The sequence below is a fragment of the Chroicocephalus ridibundus genome, chromosome 4, assembly GCF_963924245.1.
Source record: "Chroicocephalus ridibundus chromosome 4, bChrRid1.1, whole genome shotgun sequence".
Taxonomy (NCBI): Eukaryota; Metazoa; Chordata; class Aves; order Charadriiformes; family Laridae; genus Chroicocephalus; species Chroicocephalus ridibundus.
In genome coordinates, this window is record NC_086287.1 from 73,318,064 (window position 1) to 73,335,057 (window position 16,994).

Here is a 16,994-nt window from a genome sequence, read left to right on the forward strand (position 1 = left end):
CTTGCTCTGTGCTGCCCTGCGAGAGGGGGAGCGTGGGCAGCTGCGGGGTGCTGTGACCAGGCCTGGCAGCCAAACTTGGAGACTTGGAGTTTGAGCCTTGGCCTGTGCTACCTTTGCAGGAGCTCAGCGGGATGAAAGGCTGCGGCTAAAAGAAGCCAAAACTAAGTCTGTGTTGTTTTTTTTCTTTCTTTCTTTTAAATCGACTCTCCCGGGGGTGGCACAGCTGGGGTGCCACAATTGCTGCAGAAACCACGTGTTAAGAGACCAGGAACAGCTCAGGGCAGCTTCTGCTTTTGCCTACTTTGATTTATTAGTGTTGTCCCTGCCCAGTATGGTGTTTTACACACTCCGGTGACCCCTTCCCGCTCTTGACGCACCAGCTCGGAGCCATGCAGCTTTGCCTGTGCGAGCGAGACGCGCGGTCCGTGTTCGCAGGCCTTTCCAGCCTGCCCTTCGATGCTATCCACAACCTTTTGCCCACACGTTGTTTCCATTACGTCATTTTTTTTATTACACGCTTTTTCCTAACACCAAGCCCCATCCCTGCCCTGAGTCCTCCTGTAGTTGGGGCGCAGAGCGATGGTTAATCGTGGGCAAATATCTAGGAGCTGGGGGGTTGGGGGGGAGAGCAGAAATTAGTATTTTGAGGGCTTAAAGTCCTTCCTGCTGCTGCTGAGGGAAGGGGCAGGAAGTGGGAAACGCACACGCAGGGCAATGGGTGGGTGCGGGCCAGCCCCGACTCCCTGCTGGGCACAGCCCAGAGCCCCCAGCCCCGTCTGCTGGCCCCGAGGGGGTGCCCCCGCTCTGCTGAGAGCACCCCATGGCACCCTAAGGGCATTCCCCCACCTCCCACCCCCCCGCCCCATAGCAACCGCCCCAGCACAGCTCCCTGCACCCCAGGGGGAGCAGCGTGTCCCCCCCAGCTCTGCCCTCGCTCCCTCTCAACCCTCTCCTCTGGCTCCCCGAAGCCACGCGGAGCCGCGCAGCCGTCCCCAAAACGCACAGGGGACGGTGTTGCGGGGGGGGGGTGGACAACACACACTTCAACACTAACCACACCGGCCCTCCCGGCCGCGCTACCCTACACAGCAGAACATGCACAGCGGCCGCCCGGGCACGGGGGGGTGGGCCCAGGCTCTGCCCTCTCCAGGCTCCAGCCCCAATAAATATCCAATAAATGGCACCAGTTGCGGCCTCGGGGCACCGGTTTCAGGGCGGGGGTGGTGGTGGGGAATGCCCCTCAGTCGGGCAGTAGCTGCTCCAGCTCTTCCTCGTCCAGGCCGTTGGTGGTGACGATGTGGTCCAGCTGCTTCATGTACCGCTCCAGGTCCTGCATGAAGTGGGGGATGCGGGCTTTCTCCAGCACCCCAAATTTCTTCAGCCGATTCACGTCTTCGTAAGAGACCTGATGGGAGGCAGGGAGCAGGGGTCAGCATCCCCCCTGCCGGCCCCATCCAAGGAGCAGGGTCGGGGGGGGGGGGGGTCTGGCCCCCTTGGGTCACCCCCATTGCCCAACATCCATCCTGCCTGCGGGGGCGGGTGGGGGGAGCACCGGCGGAGCTGCTTGGGGTTTTGCAAGGGGGATTTGCAAGGATTTGGTCATTGTCTGTCCCCGCAGGGACAGGTGACAGCAGGACCGGCGTGGCCGAGGCAGAGGGCCAGCAGAGCTTAACCCGCTGGCTGGGTTAAGCCTCTCCCCAAAGGTCTCCTGCGGAGAAGCACGGATTGTCCCGTCCTTCCTCGCAGCCTTTCCCCCTGCTCCACCGAAACGGCAAAGAGCTGCCGGGCCAACAGCCAAGGGCTCATTTGCAGGAAAATGTGGGAGCCCACATGAGCTCTGGGGATGGGACAGGGCTCCGGGATCAGCCGTCCATTGTCCTCCCCCCCTACAAGCCGCTACCTTTCCGAGTGCAGCCAGCAGCGGGAAGTCGATGGTCTGCCGATGGCGCAGGATGCGGAGAATCCCATCCAGGTAGACCTGGTCCTTACTGAAACAGCCTGGAAGAGCGGGAGAGGATGGGGAGTGGGAGCCTGGCACCCCACCACCCTCCTGAATGTCTGCCGAACGCAGTCACGGCACCGGACTGGGATGACACGAGTGTGCCAGGGCTCAGGTGTTGCTCGTGCCATGACCGGGACCGCTGGGTCTCAAAGGATGAGCGCTGGGGAGCAGCGCCGGGGACTGTGGCGGCAGCTGGGGGCAGTGAGAGCCCCGAACCACTCACGGGGATGCTTTCATAGAATCATAGACTCACAGAATGGCCAGGGTTGGAAGGGACCTCTGGAGATCATCCCATCCAACCCCCTGCCAGAGCAGGGTCACCCACAGCAGGTGGCACAGGAACGCGTCCAGGCGGGGTTGGAATGTCTCCAGAGACGGAGACTCCACCACCTCTCTGGGCAGCCTGTGCCAGGGCTCTGCCACCCTCACAGGAAAGAAGTTCCTCCTCGTGCTTAGGTGGAACTTCCTATGGTCAAGTTTGTGCCCGTTACCCCTTGTCCTGTTGCCAGGCATCAACGGATGTTTTTCATGGTAAACCACTGCAAGAACCTAAATGCATCCCCAGAAATGCTCTTTTTTTTTTTCTTCTCTTTTGGCTGCTGCGAGTCGCTCCCATCAGCCTTTGGGGGGGGGACCCCATCCATCCCCACCCGACCCTGAGCAGCCGAAGAGCTGATGTTGGAAGATCACCGCCACAAAGACAAGTATAAACCCACAGGAGATGGTGCTGCAGACGGAGAGGGATGCGTGGGTGGGGCCGAGCCACCATTTCAAAGGCTGCCGTGGCAATGGGGTCAGCGATGCTCAACCCACCCCGCGGCGAACCATCCCCAGCAAAACAAAATCAAATCCCTTCCGAAACTCCAAGGCTTTGTAACCCCCTTCCCCGAACGGTACCTGGCTGCGAGGTGTCCGTCTGGCCCCGCTTCGCCCGCACGCAGTACTCCCACCGGACGCCGGCGTCCTGGACGTACTGCTCCAGGTCCTGGAAGAGGGCGGAGAAGGAGAGGCGGCTGGCCCGCTCGATGGTGTAGTAGAGCAGGGCCGCCCGCCACAGGAAGGGCTGCTTGCGGAAGAGGACGCTGTGCAGGCTGGCCAAGCCTTCCTCCGTGGGGTTGGCGGGCTTCAGGCTGTACTGCTTGCGGCCCTCGGAGCTGTGCCAGGGCTGCCGGGTGTTGTTCACCCCTCGGATGTAGTGGGTGCCTGGGGAGGGGAACCGGCGCCGTCGGCCGCGGCCTCCAAAAAGCTCGACCCACCGCCCCCCCCACCCCCAACTTCCATCCCCCGAGTCACGAGTTTGGGGTTGAGACCCAGCACCCATGGGTGCCAGCGCCAGTCTGAGCTGGAGATGCCGCCATGGGACAGCTGCTTGCTCCGGCGCCCCGGGGCAAGCACGCGAGTGCACGGGTGCCTGCCCGACACCCCCTTTTCCCCCCACCCAGGTGGCCTCAGCCTCTTCCGCAACCTGCCCAGGAGCCTCCTTGCAGGACCTGGTGGGCATCACCTTGTCCCGTGGGCCCCGTGACCCCCCCCACAGGTGACGGCCAGAGGATGCTCGCAGCATCGCCCCACAACTCTGCCCCGCTGACCTATCTCATGGCGCAGCATCCCCTCCAGCCAGTGCTGCCGGGCTCCAGCCAGGTTGATGGCCAGCGTTGGCCGGCTGTCCTCCACCATCATCACCGCCTGGGACAGGAGGTCGTCGGTGAGCTGCACCACCACCTGCAGGAGGAGGAGGAGGAGAAGGAGAAGAAGAAGAAGAAGAAGGAGATGCTCAGCGGGGTCTCGGCTCTAAGGAGAGGTTGAGATGGTGGCGGACAGTCAGAAAAAGCCACCGCTGTGTGGCGACCCCCAAAGAAACTCCAGCCGGCAGGAGCAGGCAGGGAGTGCGCTGAGGGGTTGACGAGAGGAAAGAGAGGGATGAAATAACTTTTTTAACCTTTTTACAGCCAGCATCTTCCCCGCCATGGTCTTTGTCCCCACGGGCTCCGCACAATTTAGTGGTCACAGGCGATGGGGACGCTCCCGCAACCCCACATGCCATGGGCTGTTGCAGTAAATTCAGCCACCAAATCAACCCCACTCCAAAAACCAACAGCACCCACTCTGTTATGGGTCCAACCTCTAGAGCCACCCCCCCTGCCCCGATAAAAACAGCCCGTGAGGAATCCAAGGCTCCAGCTCCATTCTCACGGCCTCTCCTGCGGATTCTCCCTTTCGAGGCTCCAAGACACAAGCAGCGAGGATGGATCCACGCCAGCCCACCCTCGCAGCAGGAACCGGCCAGGAGTCAAGGCAGGGACGGGCGGGAGAACATCCTTAGACAGGAAAAAAAACCCATCTATTTTGGGAAAGCTGGCTCTCGTGAGTGCTGGAGCCAAGGCAGCTGCTCTCGGTTAACGTGAGTTAACGTGCCGGCCAAGCAGCATTTTCTGACCATCCGACCTGAGCCCTGCAGCCGCAGCATGGACGGAGGAGACTCGCGGCTCTCGCATCCGTGGTTCGGCCGCGGCAATGCTCGGCACCTTCAGGCACACACCGATTCTACCTCAAAATCCTTCCTCCCCCCTGCCCCACGTACATATTAACTCTAAGGCCCATCTGTTATTTCACAAGCCGATGCTTTTCAGGATGAAGATACGCACGCGTATCACTACGCGACAATTCTTCCTGCTTATTTAATAAAAAAGGAGAGGAGACGGAAGGGGGTTTGCTTTAACCCGGATTTATTGTTGTGCGAAGCTGCTGACGGAAGCCAGAAGCGCAACTTAACGGATTCGACCACCAGGCAAAACGAACAGTATCAAAATACTTACAGTGCAAATGCTTCCCTGGATTAAAATACACCAGTGGGAAAGAGAATCCCTCCAACTCCGCGAAAAGACTTGCCGGCTCGTTTCTGACCTGTGCGTGTCTCCTCAAGCTCTATTTTTGCCCCAGGAAGCAAGTCAAGATAAAGACGGGCTGCCCCTTCGCTGCCCTCTCCCACGTCCAGCCACGGACCTGGGGGACCTGGGCCAAACCGCGGCAGGGGACTGATCCGGACCAGAACTGGTTTTATGCTCTAACCAGGTTTAGTTTCCAGCAGGATCATCATGACGCGAGCTCCCGTGGCGGGGGTTGGGGTGGGGGGTGAGGCACTCCTGGTGGGGAGATGACTTTTGGTGGCAGCTCCTGCCACCAGCCCCGTCTGGAGCTGCGACAGGCAGGGAAGGCCACAGCTTCACGGCAAGCAGAGCTAAGGTGGCACAAACGAGCCGGGTTTTGGGGATGATTTTAACCAACTCCCACCCCTTAGGGCAGCTCAGTGGGATGGGAATAGAGCCCAGACATCCGACGTGGCAATCCCAAACGCGACTAGCGGAGGCAGAAATCCTGGGCTTGTGGGAGGGGACAGAGGGAGCCAGGGGCCAGAGTTTAAACCAAAGGAAAGACAAGGAATACATTTCGTCGTGGCAGCACTTTTCCTGCTCCCTGGAAGACGCTGCAGCACAGAACTGGTGCCCGGACCCTGTGACAGTCCCTGGTCCCCAGCTCTTTTCTGCCCGACCTGCGGCTCTTCCGAAGGAGGAGCAGAGAGGATGGACTGTGTCATCCCGAGCTCCGCTACCGGGATACAGGATGCTGGGCTGGCTGGGAGCGGTCCGCAAGGCCAGGTCCACTTCTTGTCTTGTTGCGCTTCATTGCCCCTGTACAGAGGAAAAAAAATAAACCCCAAGGAGGTTGGAATTCAGGATATTAGATGTACAAACCCAAACTTCTTCCCTAGGATAAACGCTCTCATTCTTACACCTGCTTTTCCTCAGCCTATTAAAAAAAATACCATGCCACCCCCCACCCCCCCCAACTCCTCCTCTCCGCTTTTCTCCATTTTCCAGCTGCTCATCCTTGGCCACGTTACGCTGGATTATCCCCCAGTGACCGGGATTTGGCAGCTCCGGGTCCCCCGTGCCAGCGGGACCTGCTGTGCTGGGGTCGGCCTGGCAGCGGGATTTGGGGAGGCCGGTGCTCGCCTGGCATCTCCCCAAACTGTTCAAGCTTCCCTCATGCAATTTCAAAAGCCGGCTCCAAAATCAACGCCCAGAGCCCCTGCGCGAGTGGGATATGGTATAAACCCAGGAGTTTAACTGTGCGGGGTGTTCCATGGGGAGATGCTCCCCACAGCTCATCGCCGGTGACCTCCAGCTCTCCCTTCCCATCCGCACCGGCATCTTAATTCCCACCACTTAAAGAAAAGCCTTTTATTATAACCGGAATGTCCGTCCATCACCTGCCCATGGCTTTTTCCTCTGCTGGACTGGGAATGCCGTGTCCCGCCTCCTACGCTGCATCTTCCCTGCTGTTACCTGCACCCCAGCATCCCACCGGGGCTGAGCTTCCCTCAAGCAGAGATACACTCAGCAACAGAGTGCTCTGGCTTGAAAAAGAGTCACTTTTTTATATTATTTGGAGTGGGGGGTGGGGGGGGTGTTTCTGCTACAGGCCAAGTCGATGGTCAACAACGTCACCCATCAAAGCTGCCAACGCGCTGCCTCGCGCAGCGCGATGTGAGACCCAAACGAGCCCAGCCAAAGAGCGGAAAGGCCAGCGCTGTCTCCCTCAACCCGAGCAGGAGGCAGATGGTCCGGTCCAAAACCCAATTTTCCCCCTTTTTCTTTTCCTATCCGATACCACCGAGCGCAGGGCGAGCAAAGAGGAAGGCAGCAAAAAGCTGGAAAAGAACCGGCGGCCGAGGATGAGGACGATGCGACGCTCAGCACGGAAATCCAGGCTTGCGGGAGCCGAAATGGAGAACGAAGCGCTCCCTGGGACACGGCACTTGGAGAAAGACCCAAGGGCACAGAAAAATGCGGTTTGCACCAAGGCGGGACGCTGCCGCCGGGGGCTGAGCACAGGGGGAAGGGTGCAGCTGAAGTAACGGGTCTCTTTTGGGGAATCGAGAAAAAAAACTCTGAGCAAAAACACCCCAGCGCCTTTCGAGGAAGAATTCAAGTCAGAGGGAGCACTTTTGATATTTTTTTTTTTTTCCTGTTCTCACGATGAAGAAAAGGTAAAAGCAACACTCAGCTCAGTTATATGGAGTGGAAACTATTTTTCCCTGTACTGGAAAGGGCATCAAGCGAAGGGTGGGGGGGTGGTTAGGAAGCAGATTCAGGACGAAGAAACACCAGCAAACTGCCCAACCGCAGCACGAGGTTTGCGGTGGTTCATGATCAGGAAGGCAAATTAACGGCGGGGGTTTTGCAGGCAGAAATCACCCCCCCACCCCACCCCCCGACTCGGGAAGACACGGGGCTGACAGGGCCCAGGGGGAAATTCCCCATCCCTGTCCTAAGGACGGAAAGATCCTGAGACAGAGCTGGGTAGGGGAATGAGGGATAGCAAGGGGCTGATCCAGGGGGTTGGGAAGCGGGATCAGACACCGCTGGGAGAGGCTGAGAGCTCCTGCAGCCCCCGGGTACAGTGGCAGGTCACAGTCCCCCCGCCCGAGAGCTGCCCATACGGATGTGCCCAGGGGCCACCACGGTGAGAAGACGAGGGGCAAAACCCCACGACATCATTCTTCAGCTGTCAGTCGGATGAACTTTTAAGAGGCATTGGCTTGGGGCATTTTCTTTTTGCCCCTTAGTTGCTGCCGCAGTGACATAGCGTTGTTTTTTTCTCATTAAAGAGAAGTGCCAAGCACCACGCCGCGTGGAGCCAGCCGTCTGGGCGCGATGGGAAGGGACCCTCAGTGTCACCGGAGACCCGCACCTTCGCATGCTCCCATTACGCTGCCGGCAGCCCCTCTCCGGGGGGGCCTCATCCACCTGCTTATTTTGGAAGCCCCCCCAGCTTTGCAGAAGCTGTTACAAACAGGGGCTGCAACTTCAGCCCCCTGGAGCAGCTCTCCAGATGTGTGACCCCCGGCGTGGAGAGCAGCATCCCCAGCGCATCCTCGCAGCCCAGGAAGCTCCCACTCAGCTTTTGTGGACGGAACAACGGAGAAAGTCACCAGGAACCGAGGGAAGAGTGCTGACGGCCCCTGTGGCACCGTAGCACGGGCTCCCCGGCCCTGCCAGCAGCCTGCCCATCTGCTCGGGCCACCCACGCCAACAAAAGGCCGACACTGAGCAGCTCCAAGGAGGAGAGGCACCACCGATGGGATCCCAGGAGATGCTAGCTAGCATTATCTCACAGAATCACAGAATGGCCGGGGTTGGAAGGAGATCATCCCGTCCAACCCCCCGCCAGAGCAGGGTCACCCAGAGCAGGTGGCACAGGAACGCGTCCAGGCGGGGCTGGAATGTCTCCAGAGACGGAGACTCCACCACCTCTCTGGGCAGCCTGTGCCAGGGCTCTGCCACCCTCACAGGAAAGAAGTTCCTCCTCATGTTGAGATGGAACTTCCCATGCTCAAGTTTGTGCCCATTACCCCTTGCCCTGTCCCCAGGCATCACTGAGAAGAGCCTGGCCCCATCCTCATGACACCCACCCTTTAAGTGTTTATAAGGTCCCCCCTCAGTCGTCTTTTTTCCAGACTTGAAGAGACCCAAATCCCTCAGCCTTTCTTCATCAGAGAGATGTTCCAGTCCCCTCAGCATCTTGGTAGCCCTTTGCTGTCCCCTCTCCAGCAGTTCCCTGTCCTTCTTGAACATTCCACAGCCCCAGGGACTGCCATGCAGCACTTACCAACGGGGCCAGGGCTTTCTCTGCCGCGAGCTGGGAGCTTGCCGACATCCCTACGGAGACCTCTGAGCTCCGGCAGCGCCACCTCGGCCCTGAGCCAGAAGAAAAAAGCAGAAGAGCTTCAGGATCTGCAGCTCGGACCCCGACAAAGAAGCTTTTGAAGAGGCAAAGTTAATTACAGGGCAAAGACTTACCCAGGAGCACGCTGCCTGTGGTGCCGGAAAGCGGGTTCCTGCCTTTGCCGATGGGCGCCAGTGACAAGGGGCAGTTGCCGGCAGTGATGGCCACCAGCCTGTCCCCGCTGCTTGCCCGCAGCTCACGGGTCAGCCGGCCGGTCTCTGGGCTAACGCAACCCCCCCGCGCTAGAGTTTCTCCTTTTTCTTTTTTTTTCTCTTTTTTTCTTTTTTTTTTTTTTAAGGAAGCCATCGCAGTTCATACGTCACAGGGAAGCAAACGGGGCACAGCAGGTGAAAATCAGGAATCACGACGGACACACGTCTGAAACCGCCCGGTTCCCCCGACGGGGTGTTGTTACGTTAGCAGCGACGCAGAAGTTCCAGCAAAATTTTGTTCCGTACCGGAGCCGGGGAGGGGGGGTGGGGGTGCAAAGTTTGCCAACACCCCTGTATGAAGAGCAGAGGAAAACCTCCCCTCCTTGCCCGCCCCAGAGAAATCCAGCAAAATTTGTAGCGGGTGGGAACGAACAAACCAAAGCTTTAATGGTTTTAAAAAGCGCTTACCAAAAGGTTTGGATAAAAGGGCCCCGGATCTCACACGCCGACGTGCAAACATAATTACCGAGCCCTGCGCTCCCTTGAGCAAAGGGAAAAATTGCACAGGGCTGGAAGGAAGCCAGTGGTACGCCAGTACGCGAGGGGAAAAAATGGCTTTCTGCCCAGCCAGGGCACAGTTCGGGTTCAGATTAACGGAGAAGAGCAAAATAGCTGAATTTAATCAATGAATAAAATAAAAATCGAGAGACAGACCACAACCAAGGTGTCACAAGCGTAGGTCTGTGAGACTGGCCGGCTGCTGGGCTGGCTACTGGGACTGCTTCTGGGTACTAAAAGGCAGCCGAGTTATAGGAAGAGGTTTGCAGGGAGACTTTCTGTCCTAAGCAAAGTCTTGGGAGGACCCAAGGTGCCAAATCCACACCCCAGGGCAAACCGAGGGGGCTGGAGGAGGAACGTCCCCTGGCCAGGTGGGACCTCGGGGAACCGCTCGCTCCCCGCTTTTGCGGGCGTGAAATGCACCGGGTACCACGGAGCAAGGCGATGCTCTGGGGAAACGTTCCTGAATAAACCTGTTTGGAGATGGAGGTGAAAAACCAGAGCTAGGGAATACAGCCCGGCCCAGAGGCAGCGGTGAGGAAGCCCCCCCCGCCACTCCCCGCGCCAGCCAGCTCCGTGGCCAACAGCCAAAGGCAGCCCCGCGAGCCCCAAAAAACCCAAGCCGGGTCCAGAAATCCTTCTCACCGCTTGAACCCAGGACGGTGGGAGCGTTTTGCCCGCGCCTTGCTGGCAGCAACCGGAAAAAAAAAGCCCCGTAACCAAAGCTGTGGGACATCCCACGCGGGGGCTTCCAGGGGCCCAGAGAAACCGGATTAAGAGATGCTGAACTCCCCGCCTGCCCCATCCCACATGGCTACCATCCTCTCTTAACCACATATTTCCCAGCCTTAAAACCCAAGCTTGGGGTTTCAAAGCGCCGTAAGCCAGCACATCCCGCAGGACAGGAGGAAATCTCTCCTCCCAGCTTTCCTTTCGGACACGCGAGCGAAGGCGGCTGTCGGAGGGGTCTGCCACACCACCGCCACCAGCAGGAGAGGGCTTTCCTGGCGGCAGCTGGTGCCTCGCTCACACAAAAGGCTCCTTGCACGGCCCCACGGCCAAACCCTCCCTCTCTCTATCATGAAAGGGAGATGTAGACTGAAAAAATCCAGGGAAACTGGTGGGGAACCAGCACCCACGTCCTAACGCCGGGGTACAGCGACCGCAGCCAAGCCAGAGACGAAGAGACACCACAGCTCAGGGCAGAAGAGTTTCTTTGCACCCAAAACACTTCTTAATCTGAGTCCTCTTTTTTTTTTTTTATCAGAAAACATAAATATTTTGCAGCTGCGTTCTACAAGCGCGAAGGCAGGGACGCGGAATTACCTCTCCCACGCAGCCTTCCTTCTGCATGTACTTTCGGATGACGGACCAGATCTGGCACTTGCTCAGAAGCCTCCCGCCCGTGGCGACTTCGAAGCTCTCGTAGGTCCCGTACTTCTCCAGGACGGCCCGGATGATCCTGATGGCCTGCCGCGGGCAGAAAAGAAACATCAGCGCAAAACACTCCCCCCTGCCCCCCGCTTATAACCACAAAATCCCACGTGCAATAAAACCCTCGCGGACATAATCCCTGATAAACGGCCTGGACAGCGAGACGCGGTTTTGCAACACCTACGAAAACAAGGCGACTGAGCTAGCTGGAGGTGGCCACCAGGACAGACGGACCCCTAACGCCATCAGCACGACCCCCAGTATGTTCTTTCTGCTTTTCATCACCCTCGCAAGCGTCTCTTGGGGGAACCGGGCAAAGCAGAAGCGAAACAGCATCACCGCAGCACGCTGCCTCCGGGGGTTAAAGCCGTGATTATTTTCATCTTTTCTGCTTTCGGTTCTCCTTTCAAACTCCAGCGCTCGCACAAAAGAGGTTTAGCTTATCCACTTGCTTTTTCCCCCACCGAGAGTTTCTCGTTGCGGCGCTGGATGGCATCGCCGGCATCGCCCTTTTCCTCTTCTTCGGCCAGGGTCGCAGCACGACCAGCCTCCAGCACACCAACAGCCTTCTAACAAAAGCAGCCCCTTTATCAATGCTAATGTTTATTAGCATTAACATTTATGGAGCCTCTATAAAATATGAGCATTTATTAGCAGGTTTCCTCCCCCCAAAGTGAGTTTGCATTGTAGACATCTTCAAGCAGTGACTTTCTCCAGCCTATTAATAAATGACGATGACTTTGCACCAGTTCTGGAGTTTTTTCCAGCAGTTTTATTGCATCTGTAAACCTGGTTGAGCTGCCGCCGAGCTTCCCAGCCCCGCACCGAGGCGTGTTTTACCTCCTCCTGCTCAGCAAACCCCCTTTGCTCTCCTCCGGGCTCCAGGCAGTGGCTGGAGGAGGTCCCATCCCCACAGGTCACCCAGGATCAGGAGATGGGTGCCCACCACCGGTCCCAGTGCTCAAAGCACCCAACAGCCTGCCGAGGAGCCCCGCGGGCGAGCGGCCTCCCCGGCCCCAGCAGAAGCACCTGATTTTTCCGTCCCTGAAGAGTTTTCTCCGCACAGCTGGTTTTTTATTCTCGAGCCACTTATTGTGTCTTTCCAAGAGAAGTCGTGCAGGGTTTTTTTTTGTGTTGTTGCTTTTTTGGGGTGGTTTTTTTTTGTTTGTTTTGTTTTGTTCTTGGGGTTTTTTTCACGATGATAATTTTTGTGGCGTCGCGAGGAACCTCCTGCTGACAGCGGCAGAAAAAGGAGCATTTCTTCCTCCCACCTCTCCTCCGCCGCTTGCGCTCTCCTCCCAGGGGACCCACAGCTCCGAGCCAAGACAAACCCAGCGCAGCTGGTGCCCAGGAGGAAGAACGACCAAAGAGCTTCGCTCCCCCCGCCGACCTCCAGCGCTCATCCCGGCGAGCAAAATTCCTAAAATACCAAGTTTAGTTTCCTGAGAGGCTGCCGAACATCCCCAGGCAGCCTGAAACCACGCACCCGCCAGATGCCGAGGGATAACGAATCCCCCAGCCCCAGCTCCCTGCGGATGCTCCTGGCCTTCCCGTGACAAACTGGGGAGGCGATCGGTGCGATGAGCCTCCACGGGGTTGGAAGAATCCTTCTGGTTTATTTCATTTTTCTATTAAAAAAATAAAATAACCCCCCCCAACCCCCCCTCCCCAACCCTGGCCCGTTAAGAGCAGCTGGTGGAGCCACAAGCTGGAAGTGGGGAGCTGGGGCTGGTTTGGCTGCTCTTCTCCAAGGACGCCAGCGGAGCAAAACGTCTCATTTATTTAAGCTCCGCGATAAACACCGGTTTTCAAAAAGCAAGTTTATAGCCGACAGTTAGCTGGCAAGGAAAAAAAAGTTTCCCAAGACAAAAGAGAGTGGAAGGAGGTTACTGCAGGGCACGAGCAAAGGAACGGCGACACAAGCACCATCACCGGAGAACTTGGAGAAACGCTCAGCACTGAGTATCTCTGGTGAAAGGTTTCGGGATCCGGGGCGAGGCCATTCCCGCCGGTTACGAGCGCTTAATTTCATTCAGGCAAAGTGATGCGCGGAGGCAAATAACCTCAATTATTCATCTTTTACTACGTCGCAAGCCAACTGTCCCGAAGGAGAAAGCGGGGGGCGGGGGTTGAACAGCTCTGAACAGCTCATTTTACCGCTTTACTCAGAGAATGAAACGCATTTAAATGCAGGCAGAAAACACTGAAAAGCCATTGAGGTCTCCAGAGGAGTCAGATCGTCTCCCCTGCAACCGCAGCGCTGGCACCCGTTTATCTGGGGCAGAGTTTCTCCGGGCACTGGAAATGACGAACTGCTTAGAAAAGCTGTTTACAGAGCGAGCCTGAATCCCGTGGACCATAAATCAGCCAGAGGTAAATGCAAGAATAAGTAAACAGTCAAAAACCCAATAAATAAACGGGTGAAGAAGTCACTACTTGAGACGCCAGAGGTCAGCTCCCAACTCGGAGGTGCACGGAGACGCCCGAATTTAAGATAGGAGCTTTCCATCCTTGGATGAGGCTAAAAAGGGTCCGTGTGGCAGAAAGGATGCTCTGGCCAGAGGCGGGATCACAGAATCACAGAATGGTAGGGGCTGGAAGGGACCTCTGGAGATCATCCCGTCCAACCCCCTGCCAGAGCAGGGTCACCCACAGCAGGTGGCACAGGAACGCGTCCGGGCAGGTTTGGAATGTCTCCAGAGACGGAGACTCCACCACCTCTCTGGGCAGCCTGTGCCAGGGCTCTGCCACCCTCACAGGAAAGAAGTTCCTCCTCATGTTGAGATGGAACTTCCCATGCTCAAGTTTGTGCCTGTTACCCCTTGTCCTGTCACTGGGCACCACTGAGAAGAGCCTGGCCCCATCCTCCTGACACCCACCCTTTAAGTGTTTATAAGTGTTGATAAGATCCCCCCTCAGTCGTCTTTTTTCCAGACTGAAAAGACCCAAATCCCTCAGTCTTTCTTCATCAGAGAGATGTTCCATCCCCCTCATCATCTTGGTAGCCCTTTGCTGTCCCCTCTCCAGCAGTTCCCTGTCCTTCTTGAGCCGGGAATGCTCAGCCCGAGGAGCAAACTGGTTTTGGGGCATCACCAGGCACCTGACTCCGAACCCAAAGCAAAGGGCTGGAACAGCTCTGCGGAGCACCGGGAGAGCTCCTGCCATTCCCTCCAGCTCCAATGGCTGGGCGGTGATCGCTCACCTCCATCCAAGCATCATTATTCTCCGGGGCAGAGTCAGGAATATTTCAGCAGCGTATGAGCAATGGAAGAAGTTAAGCAAAATAATAGCAACTGCCTAAAGCAGAGTCTACAACAACTATTATCATTCCTAACCACATTTGGTGACGTGTTATGGATGCTGCCACACAAGATGACCATTAGGCCTTCCAGAAAACAAACCAGACCTAACCACCAGGGCATTCAGGCCAAGGACCGTGTGCCACGAGGTCACCCATGTGCTCCAGCGCCTTGTCTGCTATTCCTACGGCACCAAGGGCAAAATGTAATAGCAAGGGTGGACTAGATGATCCCTGAGGTCCTTTCACAGAATCACAGAATGGAAGGGGTTGGAAGGGACCTCTGGAGATCATCCCGTCCAACCCCCTGCCAGAGCAGGGTCACCCACAGCAGGTGGCACAGGAACGCATCCAGGCAGGGTTGGAACGTCTCCAGAGACGGAGACTCCACCACCTCTCTGGGCAGCCTGTTCCAGGGCTCTGCCACCCTCAAAGTAAAGAGGTTCCTCCTCATGTTGAGATGGAACTTCCTATGGTCAAGTTTGTGCCCGTTGCCCCTTGTCCTGTCCCCAGGCACCACTGAGAAGAGTCTGGCCCCATCCTTTTGCCCCCAGCCCTTTAGATATTGATGAGCACTGATGAGATCCCCTCTCAGTCTGCTCTTCTCCAGGCTGAACAGCCCCAGGGCTCTCAGCCTCTCCTCAGCAAAGAGGTCCTCCAGGCCCCTGAGCATCTTCCAACCCGGTATCTACACAGGGGTCCTTGATGGAGCCCCAGCTCCTAACCACCACCGTGCAGCCGTAAGCAAGAACCAGTTTGATGCTGGTAGCATCACCCAGCACCAGCATGACCGTCAACTACGGAGCATGTACTATTCCCACAGGCGGAGCAGGTAACTAAAGAAGCTTGAAAATCACCTAGTTCCAAGCCCCCTGCCCTGGGCAGGGACACTTCCCACCAGACCATGTTGCTCTAAGCCCCATCCAGCCTGGCCTTGAACACCTCCAGGGATGGGGCAGCCACAGCTTCTCTGGGCAACCAGAAGCCGGAAGGAGAGCAGGTCACTCGGTTTCACATGGACCATGGACCAGCTCCTGACTGGCGTGACCATGGAGTGGTCCCGACATGATACCTCCCGGTGGCACCTGGCGAGGACACCCACACCTTTGCACCGGCGGGAGGAAGTTCCTCTTCCTCCACGGAACAACCCTCCCTGGTGCATCCCTCCTCGGAGCATCCCTGCCCCGGAGCATCCCTTCCTGAAGCATCCCTCCCCCGGAGCATCCCTTCCCGGAGAATCCCTGCTCCGGAGCATCCCTCCCGGGAGCATCCCTCTCCGGAGCATCCCTTCTCGGAGCATCCCTGCCCCGGAGCATCCCTCCCGGAACCCCCGCGATGCTCATCCCCCGCCGAGCCGGCAGCAGTACCGGCAGCGAACCGGGGGTCACCGGCAGCGATGCTCGCCCCCCCGCCCCGCCCCGACCTCCCGAGGGCCCCGCCTCACCTGCCCCACGAAGCGATCGGAGGCGGCCCCGTACTTATCCAGCACGGCGGCGGGCACCGGCTCGGCGTACTCGAACTGGGGGTCGTAGGCGAAGCTGGCGCGGAAGAACCGCTCCCGTTCCGCCTCCACGTTGCGGGGCCGCAGGGCCACCAGCAGGCAGGGGCTCCGCCGCTCCTCCCCGCCGCCCCCGCCGCTCCCCCGCCCCCGGGCGATGTGGGGCAGGGAGGCGGCGGAGCGCATCCCCCCCCCGACACCGCGGCCCCCGGCGCTTTCGCTCCGCCGCATCCCGGTGCCGGTTTCCGACAGGCGACGGGTTCCCCGCGGGCAACGGGGCGGGGGTCCCGGTGCCGGTGGGCAAGGGCAGGAGCAGAGCGGCGGGCCATGGCGGTGGGGCAGGCGCGGGGCGGCGCCGGCCCCCAGCCCGCCGCCCGCCGCCGCCCCCGGGTCCAGCACCATGGCCTCCAGCGCGGCGGCGGCGGCGGCGGCGGCGGCGGCACGTGGGCTGCGCCACCCCGCCCCCCCGGCGCCGACACCCGCCAATCGGCGCCGCACCCGGCGCGCCCGCAGCCAATGGGAGGGCAGCGTGGCGGGATAGCCCCGCCCCCGAGCGGAGGCTGCGCTGCCCGCCCGGGGAGAGGCGCCGGGCGGGCCGGCACCGGGCGGTGCGGGGGGACCGGCCTCCCCGCCTGCCCCCGCCGCCGCCCCAGGCCCGGCTGTGTCACCGGCCCCGGCTGGGTCACCAGTCCCAGGGGCGTCGCCACCCCAGTTGCATCTCCAACCCCATTGGAATCAGCAGCCCCGGCGTTGCCATCCCCAGTTGAGTTGCTGTCCCCATCTGTGTCACTGACCCTGGTTGTGTCACCAGTCCCAGTTGTGTCACCAACCCCATGTGCATCACCGGCCCCGGCTGCATCCCCCAGCCCTGGTTGTGTCACCAACCCCATTTGTATCCCCAGTTCCCGGCCGCACCGTCAGCCCCAGTTGCATTTCCAGTCCCAGTTGCACGGCTGCCCAGTTGCACCACCAACTCCATTTACATCACCACCCCTGGTTGTATTGCTGCCCTGGTTGTGCCGCCATCCCCAGCTGCATCGCCAACCCTGGTTGCGTTGCCAGTCCCAGTCGCGTCATCAAACTCATTTGCATCACCAAGCCCAGTAACGTTGTCATCCCAGTCAAGTCACCAGCCCCAGTTGCCTCGCCGAGGTGATCGGATTCTCGAGGTGGCTGCATTACCAGCTCCGGTCACATCACCAACCCTGGTTGTGTCACCAGCCCCAGTCACACTGCCAGCCCCTGTTGCGTTGTCATCCCAGT

General features: G+C 58.8%; 1 protein-coding gene and 1 long non-coding RNA gene across 2 annotated transcripts; both read right to left on the reverse strand.

The window, feature by feature from the left end:
- Positions 1-29: 29 nt before the first annotated feature.
- Positions 30-16,166, reverse strand: MATCAP1 (microtubule associated tyrosine carboxypeptidase 1). Its single transcript, XM_063334056.1, has 6 exons — positions 15,678-16,166; positions 10,828-10,971; positions 3,592-3,724; positions 2,900-3,205; positions 1,901-1,998; positions 30-1,405 (listed from the first exon to the last, which is right to left on the reverse strand). The coding sequence occupies exons 1-6, from the start codon at positions 16,131-16,133 to the stop codon at positions 1,241-1,243; spliced, it is 1,302 nt and encodes a 433-aa protein (XP_063190126.1). The 5' UTR covers positions 16,134-16,166; the 3' UTR covers positions 30-1,240.
- LOC134515270 (uncharacterized) lies at positions 4,712-10,818 on the reverse strand. The gene is made up of 3 exons (XR_010070927.1): positions 8,866-10,818; positions 8,675-8,763; positions 4,712-5,691 (listed from the first exon to the last, which is right to left on the reverse strand). It is a non-coding gene; the product is annotated as an uncharacterized LOC134515270 (long non-coding RNA).
- Positions 16,167-16,994: the final 828 nt, after the last annotated feature.

Excerpts from the sequence above, each read along its gene's own strand:
- MATCAP1 (XM_063334056.1), bottom strand. The coding sequence starts at position 16,133 with ATGGTGCTGGACCCGGGGGCGGCGGCGGGCGGCGGGCTGGGGGCCGGC. Across the intron at positions 3,725-10,827 it reads AGGAAGGCTGCGTGGGAGAG|GTGGTGGTGCAGCTCACCGA; the intron begins GTAATTCCGCGT and ends CTCCTCCTGCAG. Across the intron at positions 3,206-3,591 it reads GATGCTGCGCCATGAGATAG|GCACCCACTACATCCGAGGG; the intron begins GTCAGCGGGGCA and ends TCCCCTCCCCAG.